Below are 13148 nucleotides of genomic sequence, written 5' to 3' on the forward strand. Positions count from 1 at the left end.
ATTAATATAAATTTTATTTATAGTTTTTATCTTTTATTAATAAAATAATCGAATATTATCTTTAAAAATCAGCACTGCTTCATACCTATTTTCTATATCTTACATTAAGCTATCTGCATTATCTAAATATTAAAAAAACAAAAAATTACATATCAAATGTGTTTTGATAGAATTTGATTTTTTAGTTAAAATATTTGTTAATATACATTTCCCTTCTACTTTTTCATTTTCAAGATAAATTATTTTTTAATGTGATTTTCAAAAGGATGAATAAGGAAGTTAGAATTATAGAGAAGTTAAAAAAAAGTTTTAGATAGAAATTCTAAAAATGATAATGTTTATAAAATAAAATTCGATTAATAAAAAAATTATTTATAGGTTTAACCTTTTATTAATAAATGATTATTATTTCAAAACTTTTTCTAGATCCTTACTGTGCATTATCTATATATTAAAAAACCAAAAAATTACATGTGTTTTGATAGAATTTGATTTTTGTGTTAAAATATTTGTTAATATACATTTCTCTTCTACTTTTTCATTTTTCAAGATAAATTATTTTTTAATGTGATTTGTTACTGTAATTTAATAAATAATATAATTTATTATAGTTTAGTTGATTCTTAGAGTATAATTAGTAACAATTCTTTAAAAAATTGGGTAAGAGAAATAATAATTTTTTAAAATAATTCATGAACGATATGTTAAATTGAAGTGTTTTATTTTAAACTATGAATCTTAAAAAGTTAATATCTTTTATAAAAAATATTCTCTATTATATATTTATTTAATTATTTTGAACGTATTTTTATGTAAATTAAATACTAGATGTGTGGTTGTGGCTCTGTCCTTCTTTCTATACAAGCAGGACAACACAACTATACTATGACTGTTTGGTTTAAAAAAATAAAGCATTTTTTAAACAAAAATGTTACTTAAAAGTCACACTATAGCATTATATTTTAAAGCTTTCAATAAAAGAAAATATAACTAAATAAATATCTGATGATAAAATATATTTATACTATTAAAAATATAAATAATTAAAAGCCACGAAACCATAGATTAATGTTCTAAGGGTTTTATATTCACTATAAAACTAAAAAATATTCTCTTAACCAAAATTTATACAAAAAAAAAAACAGTCGAAAAGTGTTGCACTACTATCCACCGACAACAAAAATAAAATAAAATATTTTCGAGGAACAATGTTCTTCAACTTTATTCCATGCGAGCTTCATTGTTTTGTCCTTATATGGTAATTTGCAAAATTAAAAAGGAGAAACTCCAAAATGATAAGTAAAAAAACAAGAGGAAGAAAGAAGCAAACATTACTTAACCGTATTTGACATCTTATTTCTAACAAATATATACATTTTGTCTCTTTTATTTTATCTATTATGGCACTACTATAATTTATAACAACAAAGTCATCAATAATAATCTAAAATAAAATCACTCCCAGAAATTAAACTTTTACATAATGATGCACGTAGAGATCTTAAAATGGGTCACGCGGTCCATCACAGGTTTGAGCAGGGTTGGATTTGAAAAAATTATATTTTTTTTATACGGATTAGATTTCAACCCGGTTCATTTAAACCTGGCTCATGTGGGTTGCACCCAGGCTGACCATCCAAGTCGACTAACCACCCAGGCCGACCATTCAGGCCGTCCGACCACCAGGTCGACCACCCAGGCCAACCACATAGTTAGATTATAAACGATGATATATAACTCATTAAAACCCTAATGGAGGTTAAGGTGTGATTGGGTCGTCATTACGCCAGCGAAAGGTAAAAGTCCATCACCAACTAGTATAAATAAAGGTACCAGGTATGACTTTAGGATCACAATGCACAATATATGTCTTACTTGTTGTGTCAACCGCTCAATTACATTACTAACTTGGGCGTCGGAGTGCCTTTGACAGGTACCCACCCACCCGACTTGGACAAGAAGAAGGGAGAACAAACAACGTAACTTAAAGGAAGGAGTGCTTTGAGCAACGAACGTCCGGTCTTCAAGTCAACCGAAAATACTTTGAGCAGCATTCATCCGATCTTTAAGACAACCTGAATAAAGAATTTATTAATAAATTAAAAAGCTCTTGAGAGCCTTGACCCAATAACTTTTGTATCTTCAAAACTTTCCCAATGTATCACATGTTGTAAAAAATGCTGACAAAATCACGAGTAGTATTTCCTGAGGCGTGTAGAGTCACTATCCTTAAGGACTTATCCGCGGTGTATTGCGCAAGTCCCCTAGGATACAACAGGAACTTCTCAGAATTTCTGAGGATCTCAGAACAGAATATAAGAATAAACCCAGAATAATTTTAGAAGAGGAAAAGAAAAAGAGAAAAGAAGAGAAGACTGACTTGGGATGTTTCTGGAATAGGGAAAAACTCTCTATTTATAGAGTTAGAAAAAAATAAAATCAATAAAAGACAATAAAAGTCATTAAATATTTTACCGTTGAAGCACTTAATAAAATGAATTTAAACGTTATTGACAATTAAAGTTTTAAACGTTGCAATCCAACGTTTTTCTTTTGCAATAATCTAACATTATTACAACATCACATATGTTTGGATTGATTCGTAAGCAATTTATCTATCTTCATATTCGGGTTCAAGTTGAATCCAGAAAATCTGAAACGGTACAATAACTAGGGTTGGACATAATTAGCTTAACTATACTCAACTATATCTACACTATAAAAACTAAACTATTTTTATTAAAAATTGAACTATACTGTTTTACAGTTCTTTAAATTGAACTGGACTTTTCTTTTTGCAGTTAACTGTTACGAACTTAAAATCATATATCAGGGACCCACTAGTACAAAATGGGCTTTTAAACTCGCACAATAGACCTCGGTTTACACCAAACCGCTGTCTATTCAGACACGGTGGCAGTTTTATAATTAACGAGATCTTATAGGCCTCGGTTCAGATTTGACCGGTGCCAAAAAGGGTTACTACTTCGGTTGTGAAAGCAACCGGTGCCTAATTAGTGGTTTCTGACACGGTTAAAAAAAACCGGTGCCAAAAAGGGGTATACTGCATCGGTTGGTAGGAGGGACCGAGGCGTATCAGCCTCTACTGCCTCGGGCCAGAAGGACCGAGGCATATAACCCTCTTATTTCCCCAAATATTTTCCCCAGTGAACGAAAACCTACCCTCACTCTCGCCTCCCTCGCTCTCGCGCCTCCCTCCCCTCACCTCGCCTCCCTTTCGCTCTCACGCCTCCCTCCCCTCACCTCGCCTCCCTCCCCTCACCTCGCCTCCCTCTCGCTCTCGCGCCTCCCTCCCCTCACCTCGCCTCCCTCGCTCTCGCGCCTCCCTCCCCTCACCTCGCCTCCCTCGCTCTCGCGCCTTCCTCGCTCTCGCGCCTCCCTCGCTCTCGCGCCTCCGTCGCTCTCGCGCCTCCCTCGCTCTCGCGCCTCCCTCGCTCTCGCGCCTCTCTCCCCTCGGTCTCGCTCCGTCACTCTCTCGCTGGCTCGCTCCGTCGCTCTCTCGGTCTCCAAAATCTCCTGCGAGTGCGTCGCCTCTGGAGGGAAGAGCAAGCGGTGGTGGTGCGTCAATGGTGGCGGCGGTGATAGTGGTGGTGGTGGTGGTCAGATTAGGGTTTTTCTGATGTTGATGGTGGTGGTGCGAATCTGAGATTAGGGTCAGATTGGGGTAAAATTAGGGTCAGATTAGGGTTTTTCGAATCTGATTTTGTTTTACTTGCTTCTTTGAATCTGAGATTGGAGTAAAATTAGGGTCAGATCTGATGTTGTCTGTGTTAACTTTTCTGTGTTAATTTGCTTGAGGCACCAAAATAAAATTCTTGTGTTAATTTGTTATCATTTTCAAAGCAAGTTAATGTGTTCAGATCTACAAAAAAGGGATGAGGGTTTTGCTTAATTTGAGTTCTCTCCTTGTTCAAAAACCTTACTGATAATGCATAACCAAAAAAAAAAATAAAAAAAAGACCCTACTGCCTCGGTTTAGCCTTCAACCGAGGCAGTAGAAGGAGAAGAACAATCTCGGTTCTGATAACCGAGACCGAATCGTACCGTTTTTTGTCTCGTCCACAACCGAGGCATAAAGTTGGTCACTTTTTACCTCGTATGAATATGCCTCGGTTCAAAAACCGGTGCCTATTAGCGAATTTAACCGGTGTCATTTCCTTTAAATGTACTAGTGACCAAAGTAAACTGCAATTTCACCTGGCCTCCCAAACGAACTGTTTGTTTTTGTTTGTTTTATAACATTCAAAACTTAAATAAAATTTAATTGCATAGGTTACATTAAAAAAATCAATTAGAAAAACCTTAATCAAAATCTATTCATGTATAAATTTCAGTAATATAATAATTTTCAATAAAAATAAATACTTAAATAAAAAATAATAATAAATTAGTATGATATATAATTATGAAAAGTAGGATATACAAATATAAATTAATATAATGAGCAAGTTACACGAGAAAAAAATAATTTATACCAATTTGTAAATAATATTAAATGCATCTTTTCCTTTTTTGTCTTAAAACTGTTTGGGAATAGGTTTTAAAAATTAATTTAAATTCTTAAAGTATTTTTTTGTTAAACTAACACTTAAAACTGTTATTCAAAATCGCTTTTCAAAAACATATAGTTGATTTATTTGAATTGTGATAAAAGTGCATTTTCATTGTGTTTGCGTGGAGTCGCACCTTTATGTTCTTACAGTTTTGAAGCAGTTAACTGAACTGTTAATATAAAAGTTCATTTTTTTTAAATTGAACCATAAAACAATATAATTCAGTTTTTAATAAAAGTAATTTAGTTTTTATAGTATAATATAGTATAGATAATCTATAGTTTAGTACAGTTAGGTTAATCATGCCCAGCCCTAATAATAACCAATGTAATATGTGTTATAATTATCATAAATCGACTTATAAAGGACATATATCACTTTGGTACTAATTCTTGAATTCACATTGGTCTAACAACTCATGTAAAAAGTGACATAACTAGTGTACTATTTTCATTTTTTTATTATCAAAATGCATGTTTTACACTAGAGAACAAAATGAATTTCCAAATAAAATATTTTGATAAAACAATTCATTAAAAGATGGGAGTAACTTTACAAGAGGATGCATAACAATTTCCCAATAATGAAAAAAATGGTTATTAACCCCTCCAACCTAAGTATTAAACCAAAACTCAAGAATAATAAAAAGAAAGTAAGTCACGTTTTAATCAAGTTAATTTTTCTTAAAATAATTCAGACTACCAAGCAATTAAAAAATACAAACACAAGCTATATTGTTTGTGAAAAGTGTAAATCAATAAATAATCATGGCAAAAGCCATACATACATACATATATATATATATATATATATATATATATATATATATATATATATATATATTCATATTCATGTACATATATATGTATATATGTATAATTATTGCTACAGAGTTATACAAGGATTAGAAGCATATGAGAAATGTGACGAAGTGCTAGGTATATTATTAAAGTAAGATCTTGCATGGTCCTGTTCCAAAGCAAATCCCACATATGGACAAAAAGTACAAAATATGAGTCCCTATTAATATACTGTCGTCTAGACAAGGGCATAGTAGATGCAGTGATAAGTAGGTGTGTCTCCAAATTGCTGCATGTGCTCCACTTACCATCACACAGTTCCACATTCATTCTAGTCAACTAGTCTTGTTCTCTACCTCAACATCATTAATAACAAATAACCTTTTTTAATACTTACCTTGTGGTTTTGCTCTTTCAAACATAAATGACCTAAATGCTATTTGATTAGACTCTTTTAAGTTGAATTTTCCAGCGATCGAAAAGTGACTGGACAGAAAATCTTACTATAAGTAATCCATCATATTCTGACCATTGACAAAGGTACCTATAATATACTATAAAAAGGAGATTAAAACGAAAACCAAGTTGTCTAAAATTACTGAAAGACATGCTTCAAGCTCCAAACACTCTTCCAACCTTATCCTGGTTGTCACTATCTCACTCCTGTCATAAAATATTGCCCACCAATTCTTCACAGAACCATCTCTCATCCACTCTTTTGTCTCTTTCCCCTTATTAAAAAAAATACCCTTTTTTATTTGTCTTTCATGGTTATATATAGGTTTAATTGCTTCCTTTGTCCCTAGTTTGGTTGAATTGTGTCAAATTCATCCTCATTTTTAAAAAAGTTTCATTTTCGTCCTCACGTGGTGTAAAAGTGTCAATTGAATCCAAACATTGAAAAAATGTGTGTCAAAGTAGTCATCTCTGTTAAATACACACTAACGGTGTTAAGTGGCTGATTATTTGGCACCAGATATCTTCCAACGTGGCAATTAAATTTATTTTTTTAATTTCTTTTACGTTTCAGAATCTAAACCCTTCCATTTCTCTCCCTCCCCATCTCTCACGCGGTTTCTCCCCTTCCCATCTCCACACCAAGAATTTGCTTCTCAATCTCTCATCCAGTCGGCAACGACGACCTCTGGCGGTTCACCGGCAGCGATGCGTTGATGGAATAGTGCTAACCAACTTTCGTTTTCCAGCGTTGAAGGAATGGCTTTTGAAGTTGCGATTTTGGGATTGGGGTTTCTGATTTGGAGAATTTCGTGTGTTCTTTTTGGGGTTAGGGTTTCGAATTAGGGATTTGGGTTTCTAATTCTCGCTTTCGGGTTTCCCGTGGTGGTTGATGGTGGTTGCGCCGGTAGCATCAATGGAGGCACTGGTGAGTGCGGCCAGCGATCTGCAACGATTCATGTTTTTCTTACCTGCAAGCGGCAATTTGTGAGCCTCTTCTCTCCTCCAACCGGCGATGACCACTTGCGGCGATAGAGTAGCGGCGACAAACCAGCATTGCAATGGTCCTTTTTTTGTCTTATACATAAAGGAAATTAAGCAAATGGAATATCTTTTTAAAGGTATATAGATTTATATTTATATATAATATGTTCTTGATGGCATGTAATCTATGTTTATGAGGGTCTGAATCATTAAGATGAGAAATGAAGCTGTTTAAAAAAGCTATGTTTGAGAAAACTATATTCTGAATAGGTTATCCATGAGATGCTGTGCAAAACATCTATCTCATTTGCGAACTTTAGACAGGCAAAGGTTGACCTCAACATCAAAGGTTGACCTCATTTGGGAATCTAAAAATAAATTTTCAAGTGCAAACCCCTTTCCAGATTCTTCCAACGGCGTTTTTCTTTTCAGGTCCGGCTATGATCCTTTCAAGTGCATCAGATATCTCATCTTTACTGATTTCCTTGAGGTCACGCCTGGCTGCAAGAATAGCTGCTTCATTCATCAAATTCTGCAAACCCCTTTCCAGATCCCCTTTCAACCTCTCTACAACAATCCCCCAATTAAGATCGTGCTGAGCACGATAGTCTTAGTGAAACCAATGCCGGAAATCGAACAGGCGGCGGCGGAGAGCACCGTTTTGTTTGAAAAATACGAGGTGGGAAGGCTCCTAGGATGCGGCGCGTTCGCGAAGGTGTACCACGCCCGTAACACCAGCACGGGGCAAAGCGTGGCAGTGAGAGCGGAAGATTACGCCAAAGGTCGTCGTTGCCGACTGGATGAGAGATTGAGAAGCAAATTCTTGGTGTGGAGATGGGAAGGGGAGAAACCGCGTGAGAGATGGGGAGGGAGAGAAATGGAAGGGTTTAGATTCTGAAACGTAAAAGAAATTAAAAAAATAAATTTAATTGCCACGTTGGAAGATATCTGGTGCCAAATAATCAGCCACTTAACACCGTTAGTGTGTATTTAACGGAGATGACTACATTGACACACATTTTTTCAATGTTTGGATTCAATTGACACTTTTACACCACGTGAGGACGAAAATGAAACTTTTTTAAAAATGAGGATGAATTTGACACAATTCAACCAAACTAGGGACAAAGGAAGCAATTAAACCTTATATATATTATATTGGTTTCCTTTTTCTTTTGTCTCACTAATGCGTATAGTTTTCCAATGACAATTTATAATTTATGCATTCATATGAAGCTGAACCAATAATCGTACACACATAAATGCAAATAATGCTTTCATTTCAATATTGCACAACAACCAACCACTATAGTTAGTTCCTGATCACTGCTACTTCACAGTCACTTCCAAATGCTTCAAGTGAATATATATATTATAGGATAAGATATATACTGAGAACTGAAGTTTAAAACTAAGACTAAACATCAGTAAATAATCTGATTATAAACCTAACAATAAATCTTTCGATGAACATGTTAAGATAAATTTAAATTTATAATTTTAATAAACTTTAAATTTAACTTAACCTAGTTAAAAAGTAGACCTGAAAAGAATATGTATGATATGATTATAGAGATCTCGACCTAGAACCTACCTCTCTCCTTCTTCTCCCACTCTCTCTCCCTATTATATAAACTATTCTTATTCCACTCTTCAATTATCCACCGACCCCATTATTTCCAGTTCTTCGTTCTCTTCTCAGTTTCTTCATTGTTTCATTATCACTGCTACAGATTATTGCATTCATTCACTTTTGAAAATGAGCACACAGGTGCAGCAGCTAAGAAGGTTCAACTCGATGGAACGCAGGCCGAGGATGCTGAAGGACTTCCTCAGCGACAACCTAAACTCTTGTTCCTCAAGCGGTTTCAAATCACTTCCAAGAAAACCAACAAGCATGCACACCCTCATAGAAATGGAACTCAAATCATCTTCATCACCACCATCAAACTCACCCTTCCAGACACTCATGAACACCATTAGAAGCATCTCTTTCTTCACCTCAGTGAGAAAATCACCCTCCGTGCTTTCCCTTCCCAGAAGCCTCTCTCGCAAACTCTCATCGTCAAGGAGAAGAACAACAACAAGAAGCAGAAGCCAAGGATGCAACGATATCAGCATCACAACGGTGAAGATCAAGGACATCATGCGGTGGAAATCGTTCAGGGACATCGTCGAACCTCCCCCACCACCTTTGGATTTCATGGTGGACCCCACTGCCACAACCACCACCGCCACCTGGAGTATCAGCACTGGCTCTAGTTGGAGTGAGAGCGACTTTTTAACCTCTTCGAGGGAAGATCCACAAAACGACAGCGTTGAAGCTGGTAAAAAGTTTTCCTTTTCACCCCTCGTTGTCGGCAAGGACCCCATAGCCACGGTGAGCAATAATTTTCTGTCACAATATATTCGTTCATCGATGTTTGGTTGTCTTTTTTTTTTTTTTTTAACTTTTCTTTTTGTTGATTTCCCTTTTTAATCTGACAAATAAGGACAAAAAAAAATGAAGCTTGTAGGAAGTAAAGTTGAAGAACATTGTTCCTCGACAGTATCTTATTTTATTTTATTTTTGTCTGTCGGTGGACGGTAGTTCACTGAGGTTTTTATAAATTTCTGGTTAAGATAATATTTTTCAGGTTACTTCTCTCATATTTTAATAGTGATTAAGCATATATGGTTTTTATAATTATGTATTGGAATTTTTTCTTCTTTATTTTTCAAATGCTAGTTATATATATACATAATAAATAGAAAATAATATTACATGGATGAGCATATCATCATAATCTAAATTACTGAATGTCTACACATATAACATGTTGAGTGTAAGAAACTCTACTGCATGTGAAAACCATGGATATAGGTAGTGATAGCAGACTATCTAATATTTTCTTTTGTTAAATGGGGTTATTAGTTACAGGGGCTAATCACAATTAATTTACTTTTAATGCTAATTTTCATTCAAATTGTTTATTGGGATTACATTTTTTTTTACTGATATAAATATGTAATCTTGATAGGAAGCTTTAACTTGCCAAGAAGAACAAAACAGTCCAGTTTCTGTTCTTCAGGTTGGAGAAGATGAATTCTCACCCTTTGATCAAAGCCTTGCCAATATTCAAAGTAAGTTCCTTCTTTCACTTCAATTGTCTCTTTTAAGTCCTACATGCATGCTTCCTCTCTGCATAAGAAAATGGTGCTAATAATCTTTTCACTTTTGAGTGCAGGGAGAAAGCAGAAGTTCATAGAAACAGTTCAGAAATTGGAGAGTCTTGCAAAACTTGACCTTGTAGACTTAGATCAATGCCTCTCATTGGATGAAAACTCTCTCTATGATGAAGAGTACGAAGAAGATGATGATGATGATGACGACGACATTGGAGAAGAAGGTTGGAGTGAGAAAAAGGCAGAGCAACTGCTACATTGTGTTAAAGCAAGATGTTCAGCAGATGGTTGTAAAGACCATTTGGATACACTTCTGTTGGATTTTTTCAGTGAAGAACTGAGTGGAAATAGAAAGCAGTATAATGAAGAGGAGTTGAAAACTTTGAGAATAGCTGAGGATTGGATAAATGGATCATTTGCTTTTGATGCAGGGCTTGCTGATAAACAAGCTTACATCAAGGACATGGAAAAGAGAGATCAGTGGAACATGTTTAAGGAGGAGCAAGAAAAACTAGCTTTTGAAATTGAGAAAGCTATATTTCATAGTTTGGTTGCTGATCTTGTTGACTCCGAAGGTTAATAGCTTCTCCTTTCGGAGTTCAACCCTATGGTACTTCTTCAAGCAGCCTATAAATATCTTTTTCACTTCAAAAAGAGTAGTTTACAATGTAAATTTCACTTTCAGAATAAAAAAAGTGTGGACCAAGATATTTATGAGGAGCAAAAGGTTAGATCCTAAGCCAAGTTTTGTAAGAACTCTGAGCCTTTAGCTGCTACACTGGCCTACTTGTCCTGATCTTGAGCCTATATCAGAATATGGACCTATAGCAGACAAGCCACAAGCCACAAATGGAATCATAGTTACCAAATGCAGGGAGTGCCTTAATTTGTGGTAACAAAAAGAAAAAAGTTAAGAGTTTAGTTAGTATTGGAAACTCTGATGAAGAGGTAATAGTTTCTGGTGTGAATAGATAAATGGGTTATGGCTTAGATTTTGGACATTGGCATGTAGCATAGTAATTAGTGAATTTCAAGGCATAACTCATGCCTACTTTTGTTAAGACAGGTAATTAGGAAGTTTATTTATTGATGGTTGGTTGTTCTGCATATGTAAATAAGAGTTTACAGAAGGCTTCTCTCTCCCTCTCTCTATATAATTTGTAAGACTTATTTAATGTTATTATATGACAATTGTTGCAAATATATTAAAGATTGTATACATGATTTCTTTTCCTATTTTACTTTTCAAACCTTTAGTTTAGCCAAAAGGCATATGTTTTGACAAAAGATATTGATATATTATTATTTATTTGTAAATGTTATCTCACTAATAACTAATATGCTCTTTTAGTAAATTTAGAATTTCTTTTCTAGGAATCTTACTATTTGTATAGTTTCGAAAGACTTGTACAACGAAATGTTGACGGACAAATAAAAAGTTTTGTAATGATACAGGGGTTTCACATGATATAACTTACACTAAAATGTGTCAACTTTATTCATAACAATGTTTTAACTTACTCTTAAATAAATCTCACTTATCAAATGAGGAGTCTTAGAAAATCAAAGTCCCTTACTCTTAAATAAATCTCACTTATCAAATGAGGAGTCTTAAAAAATCAAAGTCCCACGTTACACTTAGAAGTGAGTTTGGTCTTATTAAAGTTTTCATTCATCTTATTATAATTTTTATTTGGTCTTATTAAAGTTTTCATTCATCTTATTATAATTTTTAGTTAGAATCAAATTGAATTTAGTCTTATTACAATATTCAGAGTCAAAGTGAATTTAATCTTATTATAATCTTTAATTCGGATCAATGATTAAGTTGAATCAATCCAGATTGAAAATCGAGACGAGTCAATCTAGGTCGAAGATTAAGCTAAGTCATTTCAAGTCGAAATATTAAATCTTAGGTCTAGGATAACTCGATTCTAATCTTTAACCCACATTGACTCGGGTCAACCTTCGGATTAAACTGACTCGAGTCAACCTTCGGTATTTTATGACTCATTTTGACCTTTAGAACAGGTAAACGTATCTCTACCTTTAATTCTAACCAACTTGACCCTATTCAACTCATTTCAACCTTTGACTTGGGTCGACTCGGTTTGACCTTCAGCCTAAACTATAACAACTCAATTATTTGGTTTAAATGACTTAAGTTAAACTTAAACATGGTTCGACTCGAGTTGACCTTTGCTTCGTGTTGTCTCATTTCGACCTATAGTGACCCAATTGTCCATCGACCCACACCAACTAAAGTCAATCTTTAACCTTAGTTGGCTTGACTCAACCATCAATATGGGCCACTCAACCCGAGCTAACTAGACCCAACCTTCGGTCTAGACTAAATCAATTCGATTCTTTGGCCTGACCAACTTGACTCAACCTTAAGTCAGCACCGAATCGATTTGACCTTTGGTTGGGTCAACTCTGCTCAAACTTTAGGCAAGGGACTCGACATGATCCTTGCTCAAGCCGACTCAGCTTGATCTTCGATTTGGGTTGACTCACCATAACCTTCAGTCATAAATGACTGTTTGACCTTTGGTCAAGGTTAACTTAGTTCAACCTTCAACCCATTAAGCCTAGGTCAGTTTAGCTTGACCTTAAGCCCATTCGACTCAGGCTGGCTAGGCTAGCTCCCCTTTTCCATGATCCCAAACTGATTAGGCTCTTAACCTTCGGCTTGGATGGCCTTGACTCGACCTTCAACTTGGGTCACCTCGGCTTGAGCAGACTCGACTTTGCATTAGATATATCTTACTCGACTCTATCAACCTTGGCTTGACATAGACACAACCTAACCTTAACCCAAGCTGAATGACTTACCTAACTTGGTCTTGACTTAATCCTATCTATCTTGACGTAAGATTGGCTCACATAGACTCACCCATGGGTTGATCCTGACTCCTTCATCTTTTATTGCTATTTTGGTTCTATAAACTTTTTCTTGTGTGAGCTTTTTGACCTTGTGGGTTTTCTTTTTGCTCCAACCTGTGTGGATAAGGGCTAAGCCTTGTGGATTAGACCAATTTGACAATTCTACTATAACATGTACAAATACTTAAGTCATTTGAGTTATATTGTATAATGTATGGTTAGTATATTAAATTATGCAAGAAACCAAAACTATGAGAGAAGGAAAAATGGTTTGTGGTGAAAA

At 35.0% G+C, this 13148-nt stretch overlaps 1 protein-coding gene across 1 annotated transcript; it reads left to right on the plus strand.

Moving 5' to 3' along the window:
- Positions 1 to 8338: 8338 nt before the first annotated feature.
- On the plus strand, positions 8339 to 11229 carry LOC108346936 (uncharacterized). The gene is made up of 3 exons (XM_017586007.2): positions 8339 to 9194; positions 9835 to 9937; positions 10042 to 11229. Exons 1-3 carry the CDS (start codon positions 8574 to 8576, stop codon positions 10557 to 10559), a joined length of 1242 nt encoding a protein of 413 aa, XP_017441496.1. The 5' UTR covers positions 8339 to 8573; the 3' UTR covers positions 10560 to 11229.
- Positions 11230 to 13148: the final 1919 nt, after the last annotated feature.

The sequence above is a fragment of the Vigna angularis genome, chromosome 9 (genome assembly GCF_016808095.1).
Source record: "Vigna angularis cultivar LongXiaoDou No.4 chromosome 9, ASM1680809v1, whole genome shotgun sequence".
Lineage (NCBI taxonomy): Eukaryota > Viridiplantae > Streptophyta > Magnoliopsida > Fabales > Fabaceae > Vigna > Vigna angularis.